Source organism: Pinus tabuliformis, chromosome 4_2 (genome assembly GCF_031772625.1).
Source record: "Pinus tabuliformis cultivar Carrire ecotype Pingquan chromosome 4_2, CPIR1, whole genome shotgun sequence".
NCBI lineage: Eukaryota > Viridiplantae > Streptophyta > Pinopsida > Pinales > Pinaceae > Pinus > Pinus tabuliformis.
The window spans coordinates 521,397,980-521,418,200 of record NC_142304.1 but is presented as its reverse complement, the minus strand read 5'-3'; the positions used below and the strand labels follow the sequence as shown (position 1 = coordinate 521,418,200).

The window sequence follows — 20,221 nt, the reverse complement described above, 5'->3', positions numbered from 1 at the left end:
GAGTTGAATCCATTTATACATTCAAAAATGCAATTTAAACCATGAAAAATTATATATATGATGATGATGATGACCACTGAAATCTATCGAATCTTCAGAAAAGAGATTAATTGAGACATTTCAATATTTTATTTCTATGATCAAGTAAAATGGAAAGAAGTGTTCCTACATCACTATAGTTTTCCTCATTGAACAAGTCAAGAAGGTTGGTAGTGTGTCAAACGTTTTGGAAATAGACCAAATTCGAGTTTCACTTCGAAACTCATAGGATTACGGAAGATATGCGCATGTGTTCAATGATCTTGTTGAAAATATCCCTTTTATCATAGGCATACAAACAAAGTGGATGTGTTCAATGATGCTGAAATACTCTCACAATAATATTATCAAAATGGATTCAACCTTTAGTACAAATAAGTACGGGATGAGTACATATTTATCCTAAATCCGATTTATTTATTTAACCTCATATATATGCATGTATCTTATATAAATATAATTATGCACATTTTTTGTAATGCAGTATAACCTTTACACCTTAATGGTTTTCGACGAGCATCACAATGGGGTTCCAATAGCTTGGGTGATATCATCACGCAATACTATAGCTGATCTTTCTAAATGGATGTTGGCCTTACTTGCAATTGGAAACAAAGAGCGACCAGATTGGTATGTTCTTGCCCTCATCACAGATGATGCTACTGCAGAAATTGAAGCATTGAGGTGATGTGTTTATTATTTTTACAAGAGGCATAAAAAATATTGTTAATGTATAATCTCACTAAAAATTATGTTATTGCAGGTCTACGATCAAGTGCAAAGTATTATTATGTGTGTGGCATGTTCGTCATGCATGGTTGAAAAATGTTGGAAACAAGGTCCAAGGGAATCATACAGAGATTTTCCACATTCAAATCAAGATACAAAAAATGCCCAGTTTCCGTATATGCACACATCTTCCGTATATGCACACATCTTCCGTATATGCCCAGTTTCCGTATATGCACACATCTTCCGTATATGCCCAGTTTCCGTATATGCGCACATCTTCCGTATATGCCCAGGTTCCGTATATGCGCACATCTTCCGTATATGCCCAGTTTCCGTATATGCACACATCTTCCGTATATGCACAGTTTCTGTATACGCGCACATCTTCCGTATATGCACACATCTTCCGTATATGCCCAGCTTCCGTATATGCACACATCTTCCGTATATGCAGACATCTTCCGTATATGCCCAGTTTCCGTATATGCGCACATCTTCCGTATATGCCCAGTTTCCGTATATGCGCACATCTTCCGTATATGCCCAGGTTCCGTATATGCGCACATCTTCCGTATATGCCCAGTTTCCGTATATGCGCACATCTTCCGTATATGCCCAGTTTCCGTATATGCCCACATCTTCCGTATATGCCCAGTTTCCGTATATGCGCACATCTTCCGTATATGCCCAGTTTCCGTATATGTGCACATCTTCCGTATATGCGCACATCTTCCGTATATGCCCAGTTTCCGTATATGCCCACATCTTCCGTATATGCCCAGTTTCCGTATATGCACACATCTTCCGTATATGCGCACATCTTCCGTATATGCGCAGTTTCCGTATATGCCCACATCTTCCGTATATGCGCACATCTTCCGTATATGCCCAGTGTCCGTATATGCGCACATCTTCCGTATATGCACACATCTTCCGTATATGCCCAGTTTCCGTATATGCACACATCTTCCGTATATGCCCAGTTTCCGTATATGCCCAGTTTCCGTATATGCCCACATCTTCCGTATATGCCCAGTTTCCGTATATGCGCACATCTTCCGTATATGCGCACATCTTCCGTATATGCCCAGTTTCCGTATATGCCTACATCTTCCGTATATGCGCACATCTTCCGTATATGCCCAGTTTCCGTATATGCGCACATCTTCCGTATATGCCCAGTTTCCGTATATGCGCACATCTTCCGTATATGCCCAGTTTCTGTATATGCCCACATCTTCCGTATATGCGCACATCTTCCGTATATGCCCAGTTTCCGTATATGCGCACATCTTCCGTATATGCACACATCTTCCGTATATGCTTAGTTTCCGTATATGCACACATCTTCCGTATATGCCCAGTTTCCGTATATGCACACATCTTCCGTATATGCACACATCTTCCGTATATGCCCAGTTTCCGTATATGCGCACATCTTCCGTATATGCCCAGTTTCCGTATATGCGCACATCTTCCGTATATGCCCAGGTTCCGTATATGCACACATCTTCCGTATATGCCTAGTTTCTGTATATGCGCACATCTTCCGTATATGCGCACATCTTCCGTATATGCCCAGTTTCCGTATATGCGCACATCTTCCGTATACGCCCAGTTTCCGTATATGCGCACATCTTCCGTATATGCCCAGTTTCCGTATATGCGCACATCTTCCGTATATGTCCAGTTTCCGTATATGCGCACATCTTCCGTATATGCCCAGTTTCCGTATATGCACACATCTTCCGTATATGCCCAGTTTCCGTATATGCGCACATCTTCCGTATATGCCCAGTTTCCGTATATGCGCACATCTTTCGTATATGCACAGTTTCCGTATATGCGCACATCTTCCGTATATGCCCAGTTCCCGTATATGCACACATCTTCCGTATATGCCCAGTTTCCGTATATGCGCACATCTTCCGTATATGTCCAGTTTCCGTATATGCGCACATCTTCTGTATATGCGCACATCTTCCGTATATGCCCAATTTCCGTATATGCGCACATCTTCCGTATATGCCCAGTTTCCGTATATGCCCACATCTTCCGTATATGCCCAGTTTCCATATATGTGCACATCTTCCGTATATGCCCACATTTTCCGTATATGCCCAGTTTCCGTATATGCGCACATCTTCCGTATATGCCCAGTTTCCGTATATGCGCACATCTTCCGTATATGCCCAGTCTCCGTATATGCGCACATCTTCCGTATATGCACACATCTTCCGTATATGCCCAGTTTCCGTATATGCGCACATCTTCCGTATATGCCCAGTTTCCGTATATGCGCACATCTTCTGTATATGCGCACATCTTCCGTATATGCCCAGTTTCCGTATATGCGCACATCTTCCGTATATGCCCAGTTTTCGTATATGCCCACATCTTCCGTATATGCCCACATCTTCCGTATATTCCCAGTTTCCGTATATGCGCACATCTTCCGTATATGCGCACATCTTCCATATATGCCCACATTTTCTGTATATGCCCAGTTTCCGTATATGCGCACATCTTCCGTATATGCGCACATCTTCCGTATATGCCCAGTTTTCGTATATGCGCACATCTTCCGTATATGCCCAGTTTCCGTATATGCACACATCTTCCGTATATGCACAGATCTTCCGTATATGCCCAGTTTCCCTATATGCGCACATCTTCTGTATATGCCCAGTTTCCGTATATGCACACAGCTTCCGTATATGCCCAGTTTCCGTATATGCACACATCTTCGTCCAGTTTCCGTATATGTGCACATCTTCTGTATATGCCCAGTTTTCGTATATGCGCACATCTTTCGTATATGCGCACATCTTCCGTATACTCGGATACCCTTCACAGTGCGAACCTAAAAACGAGATCTCTGTCAGAATCTCCAGCAGGAAAGAACTCCTTTGCATCGGATCTAGGCTGGAATGAAAGCTACCAACGGTAGAAACCTTTTTCTCCCCCTCTGCCTCCAGGGTGTCAAGAGTTAGGAGACCCTACAGCCTCTAGCCCTATGTTGCTTCAGAATGTTTCTGGAAAAAAGTTCTCTGCCCCCTTTCAGGTTCAGATCACACAGATCTCAGGCAAAACCATTTTGCAATGGGTACACCCTTCAGATCTGGTGCAGAACCTCAAAGCAAATCTGGAGCACAGACTTGGGATCCCCACAGCCCTACAGAGACTTATTTTCCAAGGTAAACAGCTCGACGATCCTCTTCCTCTCTCTTTTTACAGCATAAAAATCAACAGTTCTTTAGTGTTTTCCTTTCGCTTGAGAGGTGGAGCTGCAGGGCAATCCTCTTCTGCTCCTCCATTCTCCTACAAAGATGCAGTCCGCTCTGAGATACCTGCAACCCCGGAACCTCCTAAACCCAAGCATTTTTTGGTGGACAAATTGGAGGAGGTTCCCTCTGTTGAGATCTCCTACTCTGATCTCGCAGACGACACCCAAAAATTTGCTGAAAGGGCCATCATCTGCAGATTCAATGGGCTATGGCCACGCTCAAAGGATCTTTATGACTGGATCAATGACAACTGGACTGACCGTTGCAAGGTTCATTTCTGTGCAAAGGGATATTTTATAGTGTTGTTCGATAACCCCGAGCACTACGAAAAGGCCTTAGAAGAAGGCCCTTGGTTCATGGGTTCAGCAGGCCTCTTTTTAACTCCATGGTTCCCAGACTTTGACCCAGCTTCTGCAGTCTTCACTAAAGCCCCTGTATGGATCAGACTTCCAAATCTCCCAATACACCTGTGGCGCACAGAAGTATACAGGCAAATAGGCAACGCCTTAGGCTGCTTTTTAATGGGAGATTACAAGAGGGAACGGCAAGGTCTCTATACATATGCTAGAGTATGTGTGGAGCTAGATTTAAGCAAGGGATTGCCAGAGCAAATCAATCTCAAGATCAATGACTCGGTTTGGACCCAGTTTCTAGATTACGAAAACACTGCCTTCCGATGCCGCCATTGTCACCTAACAGGGCACCTGTAGAACTCATGCCCATCGCTGACAGCAAGAATGAAAAAGGGCATCTTCGCAAAATCCAAACCCAAGCGTTGGGCCCCCTGTCCACCGCCACCAGCTGGGAGCTCTAGCTCCCCAAGTAAGGAGGATGAGGAAAGTGATTCAGATCCGGACCAGGCGCCTCAGCCGATGGTTCCGCCCACGGAAACTGAGGGGTACACCCATGTCACAGCAATCTCTCAGAAACGCGCCCATGAAACTTCCTCCTCTGGATCTGAAAAAGGAGTTTCTGAAGATAGAGAATTCCAGTCCTCAAGTTGTTCTAGCTCATTCTCCCCATGAGGGCTGGAAAAAAGTCAACAAAAAGAAAGGGAAAAAACACTGTGTTGAAGTTTCTGCCCCTGTGGGGTAAAAGTCAGTTAGTCAGTCTTTACTCTCAAATTACTTGATGTAGCTGTGAGATTGTTTCCTTCCTCCGGGACCGAGGTTGATGGATCCATCATTTCCGGTCTGCCGGTCTCTTGCTTCTCTTGATTGTACTATATTTTACTTAATAGAATTAGTCTTTACCGATAAAAAAAAAAACTAGAGTATTTGATTTCAATTTTGTTAAAATTGGTGAAAAGTGCATATGTAAATAAATGACAGATACACAAAATGCTTTAGATAATTGTCATTATTATAATATACGGAATCGAATATACATGAGTTTGGATTGTGTTAAAGTACATTATCACCCTTACATCGAGGTGTCAATGTACCAAAGAGCATAGTAAATTTATGCACATTTCATATATGACTATTTGATGCACTTCAAACGATAGTGAGTTTTGTTAATTGATCTGACCTGTGTACATGCTTAGAGTTAGCATGGTTTGAATTCCAAGGTGACACTATTAAGAACCTTTTAAAAGAAAAAGAAAGAAAATAGAAATGTAGGCTAATTTTAAATGTCATATATGTACCAAAGAGCATAGTTGATATTAACATGAATAAGCACTAACAAAAATATATTTAGTAAAACTTTTACCTAAATTTATTTATTAAAAATATAATATAATTAAACTAATTTAATTAAAACATTTTAAAATTAATATTTAATATTTTTTGAATAAATTATGTATTAAATTTGAAACAAAACATTATTTAAATCTAAATTGAGAAATGTTGATTCTGAGATAAATAATACTTATTGACATAACTAGAAATTACTCTGAAATAAACCACACCCATTGGAATGTCAAGTGGAATGTTGAATCATCTTTGACCATTCTTCAACTCCCAAGCCATAAGCAAAGGAGTTGTTGGACCTCCAAAGGAATCTTGAGTCAATTCAACCCCTTAGTGGGAAAATTCATGAATTGGTTTTAATTAAAAGTTATTGAGTCTTCAACATGTGGATGACTAGTAAAAACATATTATAGAGGAAGAGTCCAACTAGCCATTAGCTAGTCGTTATCTAACCATTAAGAAAAGTTTTACAAAAGGCTAGTCTCTCCCCTAGTAAGTGTTGTTGAGTAGGAGATGATTTTGACGCATTAATACAAAGAAACTATTTGTGAAAATACTCTCTTATGCATTGAGTTGATCTTCTATGCCTTTTCTTCTTGGTTTTTTCCTACAATCTTGTGCTTTTAAGGACTAAGTTGCAGGTATACTTAAGCTATCACAATAGTATCACAATAGTCTGTAGAGGGTCATGTGGAAGGGGAGATCATGGCCCAGGTCTTCACCTCACAATTTGCTAGTTGCCAAAAATACTCTTTTCCAAGTGTTGGACAAGCTCTCTTAGGGGGGAATCTCCCTTTACATTTGTGAGCTATTGACACTAGTGTTGCTATTATAGTTGGGGGATCTCAAAGGAGTAGATCCTCCTAGTGTGGTTGAATTTTCTTGCAGGTTGTCCAAGGCTAAAAGAGGGGGATAATCTTGCCCCCAACTCCCCACTCATCTCTAGTCTCAAAGGGAAAATCAACAAAAAAAAAAAGGTTGTGATCGCAACTTTGCAAATCGGTAAGCTTAAACAAAAAAGGTAAAACCTCACCCTTCAACCATCTCATCATTTAAAAGTTCTTTAAAAAAATTCCTTTTATATTTTTATTACTAGCTTCCTGCAATTTACCTATCATATATAGCGCTAGTAAACCTTGAAGAAAAAGAACTTAAGTATTTATCACAGCCAAGGAATTGATATATCTATTTTTAAGATTATTTTGCCACATTTACACGAGTATATCTAGTTTATGTGTGCAGATGTGCAGGAAGATATAGCTGTAGCTAACTTTCATTTGCATATTTTCACTCAACAAAGCTCCCTTTTACAAGCAAATATATTTTATTTGCCTTGTTTTAGCTCAGATTTATTTATTAAGTTTATATCTTGAAAATATAGCATGGATTTAGTTATTTCAACCCTTTATAAATGTATTACTTTGTTGAAACAAATTTCTATGTTGCGTACCCAAGGGGTTTTGACCCCAAGACCTCATAATGAATTTTCAGCTTTGTAGAAAATCATTTTATTGCAGGCCTAAAGGATTAAAAGTGGTTTAAATAGTCCAAACTTATACCTTCTAACCTCCTCCCAGGCACTTTTGGGTGAATCTCAAGGGGAAGTATCGAGAACATTGACTTTATATAACCATAAAATTAAACAATGCTCCCGTAAAATAATTTCAACAAAAGCAAAACCATGTTTAAAAGAATTCAAAGTTCGGAAAACATTGTTTTAAATACAAATTTAAATGATTAAAAATAAATAAAATGTTTTAAAAATTATTATTATAGAAATTATAACACATGAAAAACAAGTGTTACATAGTCGCTAGTGTAGCTAGTTCTGCATTTTAGTTTAAATATAGCTAAATTGAAATAAAAAACAATAAAGACAAATAATTTCTATTGTATTTTCTCTTTCTTTAATAAGTGGTGATAACACTTAGCTCATGCATATGGAAAAATACTTTTAATGCTAGTGGAAATACACATCCCATCATCAATCTCGAAATGAATGTAAAATTGAGATATAACTGGAGCTTCAACATAATGAATACTCTCTACAATTGCTATATATATGTAAGCCATGTACCAAGGGCTTGAATTGATATAATACTTTGAAAGTATATTTCATATTCTCTTTATTGTATCAATTAGTTAATCGATTTTAGATACCATTATCTTTTATAGAAGTGGTTATAGTTAGGGATCTTCCATTTATCATAAGGAACTTGCTTTAAAGCATGCTATTATATAATCTCTTTATCTAGAACTTCTCATTTCACAAAACATTTTATTTTATTTTATACACACACACACACACACATATATATAGCATGCTTACCTCGTAAGATTAATCGATACATTTCCATGAACACTTTAAACGAACCTTCCCCTTATTGTTAAATATTAAAAAGTTAATTAACATTTTGTAAGTTCAAATTTATATTTATTTTTAATCTTATTTTAATTTATCTTTATTTTTTTAAATCATGTTTATCCTTATTTGATATTAAAACAATATGATAATGACAAATGAGATCTGAAAAATAAAAATAAAAATTAATAAGGTATTTCATTTTTTACAATTTTATTTTCATGTTTAAAAATTATCATAAATATTCCAACATTAATATAATTTTGTTAATTCTTCAAAATGTATTAAAAATATTTTACTTTTGTTGATTGTCTAAAAAGTATTCAAAAAATTCCATTAACATCATAGTTTTGTTGAGTTAAAAAATTAAGAATGTGAGTAGCATGACACATATTTTAAAATGTAGATTTAATTTTAATTCTAGGTTGGATATTATAAGAGAGAATATTTTTGATCTTCTATCTTTTTAGATTCATAAAAGTGACAAACATATTTATCTGAATATGTTTTGGGAATTAATTCATATTTTAACATGTTTAATTTCTTTTTTTTTTCCCTCCACACTAATTAAGACAAGGAGATACTTTTGATTTTAGAAATTCTGATTAATCTCATCATTATAATATCTTAGTGTTAATTCATATTTTAACATGTTTAATTTCCTTTTTTTCCTCTTCACACTAATTAAGACAAGGAATGACTTTTGATTTTAGAAATTCGAGTTCATCTCATCATTATAATATCTTAGTTTTATTCTTATATTTCTTTATCACGGCAAAACTTTTCATTAAATATTATGTCATTTTAGCTTGAGCAAAAAGTGACTTTGAATAAAGTGAAAAATAATTTTAAGAAACCTCTTACTTTCATAATACTTATCCATATATATAATATACATAATCATATCCATAATTTTAATAACAAAAAAAACTTGTTTAGTTTTATAATAAAATAAGATTTATTAAATATTAATATTTTAAATATTAATTTTTATATTAATTAAAAAGTAATTATTATATTTTTTCCAACCCATGGCTTAAATATAATTTACAAAAAATTAAATAAACTTTCTATAAAAATATTTTATTAATTAAAAATAAATAATTTACAAAATTTCTAAATAAACTTTTTATAAAAAAATTATAACTTTTATACCTTCACTTTATTATTTAAAAATAAATTTAAAGTAGGAACTATATCTCAACTAATAACAACATCTTTTAATTGTAATTCTTATATTTTAGTTTTTTGGAAAGAATTAATATTTAACGTAATTAATCATTATTTATAAGTGAGTTAGGGCATAGTTTCAGTCTTATCAAATATTATGAATTCTAAATAATTGAATTTATTTGTAACGATGATGTAATGATGCTAAGATTAAGATTATTTGGAACAAAACTTCCGTTATAACCTTGGACATTGATATTGTTTGTTTTTATGGCCAAGATAAGAGATATTTTTGGAACAAAACTCGCATTATAACCTTGGGATATTGATACTATTTGTTTTAAGGAGAATCCTACCTCGATAACAAACCCACAACTAATGATCCTCTAAACTTTAGGTTTTGTTTTTTGTTTTTTCTTTTGGTTGAAGTAGTTCTATTAAATGCAAGGAGAAAATAACAATAACGCAGAGATAATTTTCATTATTTTATTAATGGTTTTTTTTTAGTACATTAAAGTTGTAACTAAAATTAGATGTTGGGGAAAACACAAAATTAAATTAGTTATCACCATTTAACATTAATAACCAAGTGTGATTGTTGTAAAATTTCCTCTCCATCTATCCATAATCTTCCCTTCACATGCATGGATGGTGTTGGTGATGAAAACCTTAAATTCCATGAAACATTTATCAATTGCAATCTTTCTTTTATTGTCCTTTACTTTAATAATGTATATAGTATGGATTAATAATAGAAATAACATATTTAACAAATAACATATATTTTAATTTAACTATATTTGAACTAAGTTAGCATTTTTAGAAGGCACCTTTACTTTTTGATGAAAAAAATATAAATTTTCCATAAAATTTTATACAGACAATAGATTAATATGAACAAATATGATATTAAAGCTTACAAAAAAATCATTCATAAATAGAGTTCGTATTATCTCTGGGTAGCTATAGATAATGCAATCATGAAATATCTCATTATTTTAATTGTAATTTTTATTAATAGAAAGTGATATGTTTTTATTGTTTTTTACTCTAATTTAACTATATTTAAACTAAGTAAAGATAGCTACTTTGCAGTCTTTGTTCAAATGTGAGAACTACTTCATACTTTTGGAAACTTAATAATTAAACTATGCCAAAGCTAGCTTATTTTGAATTATAAGTTTTAAAGTTTTAATGGTCGAATATTAAAAAAACCATTATGTTGTGTGATTGTGAAAATAAAGAATCAGTTACATATTATTATTTTGCGATTGGAATATTTGCAAATTAACAATGTTTAATATCCCGACATGGTCCAATATAATTGGTTTGATGGGAATCAATGAAAGTTGATGATTACATTGCAGTGCACTGTTATTATTATAAATCATTTAGTTCAATTTTCGTGAGATTGGAAACTATTAAATACAATGTGGAAACTATTTAGAGTTGCACGTTCTCCATAGGAATTTTAAAGAGTTTCAACACTCACAACTCTTCTTGCTCTGACTATTGCATGGTTGTTATCAATATGGGCGCGCAAACCATCAATTTTTCTTCTTTCTAGCTCAGATATGATATTCCTTCCAACTCCGTAGATACCAAAATACCACCATCTACAAATTATGAGTATGTTTCTATAAGTTTCATTGATATCTTCATTATTCACTTCTTCCATCACAAAAGTGCAGAAGCAACTCTGCAAGCCAATCTGGAAATGATCTATATGAGCTTTGGCATGAGATATATGTTACGTTTCTATTTGGTAAGTAGGTTTCACTTCTCATAACTATTGGCATCTATTTAAAAATCCTACTTAGCCTTACCTGCTAAATGTGTTACTTGCTTCCTTTTCAATTGTTGTGTCTCTGTTTTGTCTCTATCACCTCTGCAATACCTGTCAAGTCTTTCACCCATGACCATTCTTTTGAAATTGCTTGGTAATCAAAATATTTGTCCCTGGCATTTTCTTCTGATGCGCTTTGTCATTTTCATTACCCAGCCACCTCTTCTCTTTAACTATTTAGGCACTGTGATTTTTATTTTTTATTTTTTTCTTGTTATCTATCATTTCTGGATATTCTCCTTACTAGCTTGTACACCTCATGACATTTCATAACTAAGTATTCCTTTAATTTCTTTAACAAAATTACCTACCATTCAAAGAAATAGTTATTGAGTTCATCGGTTGAGTTGTTGTTGATTTACTCTCCTATGTACTCTGTTGCCCCAACAATGTAAAATCAACACTGCTAGCACCATTATAATATCAATTCCACCATGCATATATATTGTTTCTCTATTATATACAAGAAATCGAGTCGAAATATCTACACCTTTGTCACCATGTCCTCTTGAATAAGACGTTACAATATTTATGAAGCCTAGATTTTTATAATTGATAAAAAATTGTATGTATATACATGACTAAATTTTATTTGTCTATCTAACGTATTTGAGAGAACAAAAAGAGAATTCCAATACTTATTTAGAACTTAGAGTGATCACGTTTTGTGGAATGACGCAAGTCAAGACGAAAGCATTTATTCTATTTTGGATGGCAAAAGTTGACATTGGTTGTTCTGGCATAATGAGGATAGTGAAAATTAAATACCATATACTTCTCTGTTAATATTTTATCACCTTTGGTACCTATCATATATTTCATTCCTATCGCTCAGGTCTTCTATATAATGTTTTGTAACACCAGACTGTGCATAAAGTGTTGTAATAAGTGGCACGTTGGGTGTCTTTTATTAACATTTACAACCTCTCAGGACCCATTGATTGATAATCGTTCTGTTAGCATTCCTCTGCCTTCTAATGCAACCTATGAAATATTTGTATGAAATACTTCTAACTTGTAATGCATATCATAACTGATGCAACATATAGTTCTAACTTTTGTAACTGTGAAAATGACTTTGCTGAATTGGCTTCAATTAATCTACTCCGTGAATATCTTTGGCATATTCTATCATAATCTATTTCTGGTGGCATATACCATTAGTAACAAATCCCTGACCAAGCTATGTAACGTTCATGCCAAAGAGATGAAAATCCATTTCAACACCCACTGATCCACAATAAAATGGAGTTTCATGGGAGGCTTCCTCCAAAGGATAGAGATAAAATGTCTACTCCATTCAACACCACTGTGTCCATTCCTGCCATGATGTCTGAGTGGGAGCACCCTTGATACCAGTATACCTTATACACTACTATAATGTTCACAGTGTAGCCCATGGACTCATATATGAGGCATTTCCCTCTTTTCAAGTGCCAGAAATGGGCACCCATGCATCTCTCCATGGATTTTATTGTGGCCACCTGATTGCTTCTCATTTTAACTCTGAATCCAATGAAAGCAATATTTCCTATGTAGAGTATACTCATTTCTTCCAATTCTTCATCATTTAATACTCATGCTTTCATAACTGCAACCTGAATGAATTACCCATACCAAGTTACAGGATTCATAGAATCATGGGTTCAAACCTTTGATGAGTTCATGTGAACTATGAATGAATGGAGCTTTCTGACTGCTTCTTTGGATAAATTGCATCATAAAAAAGGAGAAGGGCTGAAACCCATTTTGTGCTAACTTTTCCAACCTTGTAATCAGATCTTAGTAAAGCATTTGTCCATATTCAATAGGCAAAGTAAGAGGTCCATATGTAGCAGTAAGCTCCGAAATACCAAAAATAGATCTCTGAAAGGCTATATTTCTAGAGTAAGAACCTTCCTTTAGCCTTGACCTCATTGATTATCAAATCATCATGCCTATGAATCATGCTTCGTTATTATATGAATTATTTATGTGCATATTTGTTGAAATCTATAACATTCATAATTTTTCTTTAAGGAATGGAAATTCTGGAAAAACTTATTCTAAAATACACCACTAAAAATTAACATATATATAGTTGAAATCTACAACATTATTATTTTCCTTTTTTAAAACTAAAATTATGAAGACCTATCACACCTATTAACATAACCAGAAACTATCTACGTGAGCAGAGGGATGATTGAAATGGGTGCTCAGAAATGCGGTCACATATGGAGATAATGACGTCTTGGAGCGGTTTACTGCATTAATAATTAATAACATTAGATTTTGTTAATTATGCTTTGACAAGGATGCCAGGAGACTGAGCACTGAATCGTTCAGGAATATATTATCCTGTTTTTATTCCTTTGTATATATTTGTGTGCATTATTTCGCCTTTAAAGTCACGGATTCACTGTTTCTTGGATTGATGCGATAGCAGCTAGGATAAAGTTGGACAGATAAGGGCAAACGTAGCTAGTGAAGGGCAGTACTTCAGAGGAATATCATGCAAATATATTTAAAATCTTTATGATGTTTGCATTTTAAAGACATACTTAGCACCTGGAAACAATTTTTGGAAAAAAAAATGATGTATTAAAAAGTCTAAAAGATACAGAGATTACATATATTGAAACTGTCCTTGTAGCCCCTTTATAGATAAAACAATGGCTAAAGTTATATTATTGTAGCCTAAGTCATTTAAACTTGCTGGAATGTTTACCCTTCAAAGTAGCAAACCTAGTGGGTTTAGTGAGAGCAATGCTAGTTGAGCATATATGCTCTATGTATTGTTTGCGTGACTTGAACCCACGTGCTTTCAAGTCCTTTCGCGTGATTTTGGTCCTTTTAACCATAGCATCAACATTTATCTTTTTTGTTTTCTGTGGAAATTAAAACATTATCAATAAATATCAAAATCCACATAGATATAATGAAAATATGTTGACCATGTAATGAATATGAAAAGACATTTCATTGACTAGCTATCAATAAATATCAAAATCTATATAGATATAATGAGAATATGGTGAACATGTAAGGAATATGAAAAGAAAATGCATTAACTAGTCATAAAAAAATATGTCAATGTTATTATGAGCTAAGATATGTAGTATATAACTTACCTCTCCTAATTTATTTTGAAGTCTAGGTGAATGCCGCAATGGTTGAGGAGAATGTGATTTTTGCTGAGTATCATGTCCACCATCATACATGTGCAAAGGTGTTTTAGGAGATGTATATTCATTACTCTGAACATTAGATTATACATAGATATAAGTATGTGAATAAAAAAAAAATTAAATGTAAAAATATGATAAAATTATAAGAGTATAAATAAATATAGTCTTACCTTGCATTGTGACATTGGACATGAAGATGGTTGTAGCATTTGAACCATTTCATTTCCATTCTTCTTAAGGCTTCTACAAGGGGTTTTCATTGATTGTGATGGTTCCAAAGGGAACACCTGCACCATAAATAAGAAATAACACACACGCACATAATAAAAAAAAATCAAAGATAAGGATATATAATACAGAACATCCATTTCTCATCCCATCATTATGGTAAAACATAACAATTTATATATTAATATTTTCGGTGGAATAGGTTATATGGATTAAAAACTTACTGGCCCAGTAACCCCTTGAAAACCTTGAAATCTAGGTGAGCGTCGCAATGGTTGGTGGCTTGAATTTGGGGAATTTTGTTGATTAGGCTATGCATATCAATAACAATGAGAAATTAGTATACAATTATAATAAATATAAATATTATTTAATGTTAAAATGTCTAAAAAATTAATATATGCAAAAAAATGGACTCAACTGTGTTGTCATTGTCCTGATTGGTTTCATCAAAGTTTAATATATGGCTGTGCCCATCTGATCCTTCTTCCCCCACATCATCGGGAACCTCAGTGCTTGCTTTCTCTTTTATAGCAATATCTATGCGCTTCATTGTCTGCATGCGTCTACGAGGTAGACTCTGATCCCAACGTTGAATTTTTTCACAAATCCTTTGCTTTGAAGTGTCATTAAGCTGATCAAATGTAGCAACTGACTGTGAAAACAAGTTTCAATGAATTTAGTCCACAACAATAAATTAATATTAATAGAAAACATATACAGATAAATACTAATAAATACTTACAGCTGAAAGAATTTCTTCATTGACAATATTAATAAAAAATCGTATACAAATAAATACTAATAAATACTTACAGCTGAAAGAATTTCTTCATTGACAAATCTTTTATATGCTTGTTGTCGTGCACGACATAGCCTTGCATCTAAGTCATATTGTATTTTGGCATTTTGCCTTTTAACTGCACTTGTTGATTTGACCGCCCATGTAGCATTTGCATCTCTTGCTCGACCTCTTTGACGTGGACGAATTGGTGGGAGATTGTGGGTGGTAGCGCGATGATGATTAAGGCCAGATAGCTTAGATCGACTCAAATTCCCCGCACAGCCACCAACAAGACAAGTGAACACTTGCTTGGTGCCTTTGATAGTTACCTCCCATTCATGTCTAATTTCCTCCATTTTCTTACTTCCTTATAAATGAATATGTAAACAACAATGTTGTTAAAAACATCATAAAAACACATTAAAATAAAAATCAATATTCATATCTATTTTTTTGTGGTCACTGTTGCACATCCGGCAAGGACAAAGTCTGTAAGTGCTTTCATCAACTGATTTTAGTCTGATTTTAGTTTAACGATTATGTTTTTTTCTTTGGAATTTCTTGAAAGAAAAAAATTGCAGGGATTTTAGTAAATCTAAATAAAAATTATGTGTACTGCAAATTTTTGATAGTGTTAAATTTATTTCTATTATAAAAATATAATTCAAACACTGTATTTACAAAAATAAAATTTTTGAACTTTTTACCCAAATCCAAACCACTTTTAATCATTTAAACAATTTCTCATTAAACAACGCAATACAAATAAATCAAACTATTTTTAACTTTCACCATTTTTATTTATCTAAAACTAAAATGCATCGAATTTTATTTTTTTTTTTCTTAATGAATTTGTACCTTTTCTTAGTTTACACTAACCCGTAAACTAACCTCGACTTAGTTGTGGTGCGCATATCCTCAAAGAACTTGAAAATTTTAATGCTATCGAATCGCACTGATGTATTGTTTTAATGCAACGAGGTCCTTATTGTATAGTCTATTTGGGTCTAGACTTATTTATGAGTCTATCGAGTTATTAATAAGTAAAGGTAGTCTGTGTTTACTGCTGGATAATATATTTGTTTTAATCTAACTGTGGTTAGATATTGCTCCTATTATTTATGGCCTATTAGATTTGGGAATATTGGTGGCAGTTTATTTGGTATAAGTTTCTTAAAATTTAATTAATTAATTTTATATAATATAATTAAAATTTCATCATTTTTTTTTACAAGATTCCGATCAAAAACACCAAAAACTTATAATGAATGGACAAATCCGTCTCGTATTTGCAGAAGCATGTTTAATTTTAATTTATTTATTTTAAACTGAAGATGATCAAATTTCTCAGTGCCATTGAAATGTTTTTCTATCACAAATTTCTGTGTTGCCCTGTGGTCCATACATTGGTGTGAGTTTAGCCGCTCATGATCGTGAAACTCCCACCAATGGGGCATATTTCAATCAAAGAAATCGACGCACTCTGTGCGTCAAAAAAAAAATTCAAACAAAAAAAAGACAACAGCCTTTTATTTATAGGGAAATGGGGTTACATACATAATCCTGATTCTAAAGCACTTTCAGCTATCGGCAGACGTGAGTAAATGTGTCCGATTACATTGCTTTGCCCAGCTATTGGGTTAAAAAAACACACAGCAAAATCCTGCCAGTAGGCAAATATCAAAACGATTTTGTATGTGTGGTCTCCTGGCAAGGCTATGGCCATTGAAATGGAAGTTGACTGTCGATCGTCAGACTTCAACATGGTGTATATTGCTGGCAGAGAAGCAAGAAATTGACGAGATTGATTTACTTTGGTAAAAAGAATAACAGTTAATTAACTGTTATTAATTAATGGTGATTCAAACTACATTGCAAAGTCCAAATGTGTAAAACTGTAGAGATTTCTTTTCCAGTCCTTTATAGCGCATAACCTCCAAACATCTCCTGGAATGATAGCATTAAGTATTTCTTTCCTGTAGTATCAGCTTGAAGTTTTCTATGTGATTGATCAAATCTTTAGAAGAGAAGTATAACCTGACACTTTCCTTACATTTATATTTTATAAAGTCGAGTATGGATTGAAATGGTATTGCTGTAAATGGTGACTAAATTTAACTTCCTTTTTAATGAAATTTGGAGGGAAATAGATGTTAAAATTCACCAAGAATTCGCAGGCTTCAGGAGCACTAACCTTGCCAACCGCAAATCTCGATAACCAATGGCCAGCTCCTCCAGGTATTGAACGTCTCCTCTGTTCTGTTCGCCGCGGAGTGCTCAGGAATGGTTTTGCAGATAATGTTCTGTTCGCCGCGGAGTGCTCAGGAATGGTTTTGCAGATGAGCTGGCCGGGACTTTGAAGGCCGGAGGAGGTTGGTCCCGTTCGTGCGTGAGGTAAATGAGCTCTCCCGTCGGGCATTAATATGATCTGAGTGGAGGCCACGCGCTCCCGTCCGGCATCAATACGTCATCAATACGATCTGAGGGGAGGCTGCGGGTGGCTGCGGGCAGGGTCGCCGGGGGTTTCGATGGGCAGCCGGAGAGGGATGCCGGAGACAGATGATGTATGGTCGGATGATGTATGGTCGATGGTGGTCGCCGTGCTCTGTGAGGCTGTCAGAGGGGTACCTCCATAGCATTAACTTTGCTATGGAGGTGGAAATAGGAATTGCCTAAATGTTGCTCCCGTTGAAATGCATGAGCCGGAATGATTGAAGTGAGATAATTAGCATTGGTGTCGACTGGAATAATAATGGTGGTTCATAAAGTTGTGTTTTGTTAAAAAAAAATTGATGGCTGGAGTGTTTGAAATGTTTTTGTGATACAACTGGATTTAGTAGGAAATTTTGAAATTTGATAGTCGTAATTGGTATTTTCAGATATTGCTAAAATTTCCATTATTTTTGAAGACAAATTTGTGGTTTTGTTATATTTTTTTTGCTAAGAAAACTATGGAAATTTTAGCAAAATTTTGATCAAATTTAGCTGAAATTTCTAGAAATTCAAGTTACAACTGTCAAGATTCAAGATTGGGGTGACCTACAAGTTTTTGAGATGGTGCTGAATCCATTTCCACCATCAAATGAGGATTCAAGATTTGAGTGCCCTAAGAGTTTTTGATGTTGCTGAATCATTTTCCACCATCAATAACACTATTCAGACGGGCCTACTGTCAGATTAAAAAAAAGAACATAATGACTTGATTTGGAAAATATTTGGAAATCCATGCAAAGTTAAAAACAGTTTTTGATGGTGCTGAATCCATGAGTTTTTGATGGTGCTGAATCTTTTTCCACTATCAATAACACTATTCAAACAGGTCTATTGTCAGATTTAAAAAAGAAGAAGAAGAAGATAATGACTTGATTCACTATTCAAACAGGTCTATTGTCAGATTTAAAAAAGACGAAGAAGAAGATAATGACTTGATTCGGAAAATATTTAGCAATCCATACAAAATTAAAAACAATTTTTGATGGTGCTGAATCCATTTTCATCATAAAAACACGATTCAAGTACTCCTATAACCAAATTAAAAAAATAAAAAAATAATAACTTAGTTCCAAAGATATTGAGTTGTCCATGTAAAATTAAAAACCTTAATAAACAATATTTATATTTTCTTAAAATTTACCACAAAAAATTTGTTAAGAATCACACATTTCATTTATAAATTCTATATTATCCTGAGATTGCTTAATTTATTCATACATTAATTCAATAATTGTTTCCCATATTTCAAAAACTGTCTCAAATGTATAGTTAATAAACAACCCCGTTGGTAAAGGCTCCGTCGTTTAATATATCATGTAGAATAATTTAAATTTGTCTTTAGCCAAAGGCATTCTTGTACACATGAAAAAGTTCCTCAGATTTATGTTAAATCACTCCGGACATGTTTTCTTCCATAAAGCTTCCAACACAACAAATATTATTTTATTCTCATTTATGTTAAATCACTCCAACATGGTTTCTCAATAAAGTTTCCAACATAACCTATAATGTTTTTATTCTCATTCATCTTAAATCACTCTGACATAATTTCTCTATAAAGCTTCCAAACCACAAATATTTTTTATTCTCATTTATGTTAAATCACCCTAAATGTTTTTTTCTATAAAGCTTCCAACCCAATAGATATTTTTTATTCTGTACAAATCTTTCAACCCAACATATATTTTTTTATTCCCAACCTATATTTTTTTATTATCTACAAATCTTCCAACCCAACAAATATTTTTTTATTTTCATTTATATTAAATCACTCTGTTTTTTCTACAAAACTTCCAACCCAACAAATATGTTTTTATTCTCATTTATGTTAAATCTAAATCACTCTTAACATATTTTTCTGTAAAGCTTCCAACTCAACAAATATGTTTTTATTCTCTTGAAAGCTTCCAATCTGATGTAACTCATCACCAGAGCACGATAATCTTTTTGTAGTGTTTGGATTATTCGGTTATTTTACGTAAAAACTATTTTAGCACGCTGCAATTCTTTGATAGACTAGCTTGATCTCTAGACCAGCCTAAATGACAAGCCCAAAGTTTAGAGAGTTTTTTTTTCGAGTACAGTCTAAATGACAAGCCCAAAGTTTAGAGTGTTTTTTTTCGAGTCCAATTTAATAAAGGGAATAAATATATTTTTAAAATGTATTTTTGAGCTGAAATTTTACGATACAATTTATAATGAGACTGAAATTTTAAGGTTAGTTCCGTTGTTATTGATTGTAATTTTAAGGTTAGTTTCATTGTTATTAATTGTAGCTTTAAAGTTAGTTTAGTTGTGGGAAGGTTCTAGGTTTTTTAATTTTCTCGATACTTTAGTGAAAAAAAAATCTAGTAAAATTATTGTTTTATTTTAATAAAATATATTTTTGAATGCTTAATCAGACTGAGTGTTTTTT

The 20,221-nt window shown here is 33.9% G+C and overlaps 1 protein-coding gene across 1 annotated transcript; it reads right to left on the bottom strand.

Moving 5' to 3' along the window:
• Positions 1-12,707: 12,707 nt before the first annotated feature.
• LOC149170276 (uncharacterized) lies at positions 12,708-15,480 on the bottom strand. Its single transcript, XM_089425496.1, has 6 exons — positions 15,345-15,480; positions 14,950-15,183; positions 14,753-14,839; positions 14,471-14,587; positions 14,244-14,369; positions 12,708-12,728 (listed from the first exon to the last, which is right to left on the bottom strand). The coding sequence occupies exons 2-6, from the start codon at positions 15,088-15,090 to the stop codon at positions 12,708-12,710; spliced, it is 492 nt and encodes a 163-aa protein (XP_089281622.1). The 5' UTR covers positions 15,091-15,183; positions 15,345-15,480.
• Positions 15,481-20,221: the final 4,741 nt, after the last annotated feature.

What these genes read in the sequence shown, in the direction of transcription:
- LOC149170276 (XM_089425496.1), bottom strand. Translation starts at nt 15,090, where the DNA reads ATGCAGACAATGAAGCGCATAGATATTGCTATAAAAGAGAAAGCAAGC. An exon ending in ATCAGGACAATGACAACACA is followed by an intron (nt 14,840 to 14,949) that starts GTTGAGTCCATT and finishes TGATATGCATAG; the next exon opens with CCTAATCAACAAAATTCCCC. An exon ending in TTCAAGGGGTTACTGGGCCA is followed by an intron (nt 14,588 to 14,752) that starts GTAAGTTTTTAA and finishes TTTATGGTGCAG; the next exon opens with GTGTTCCCTTTGGAACCATC.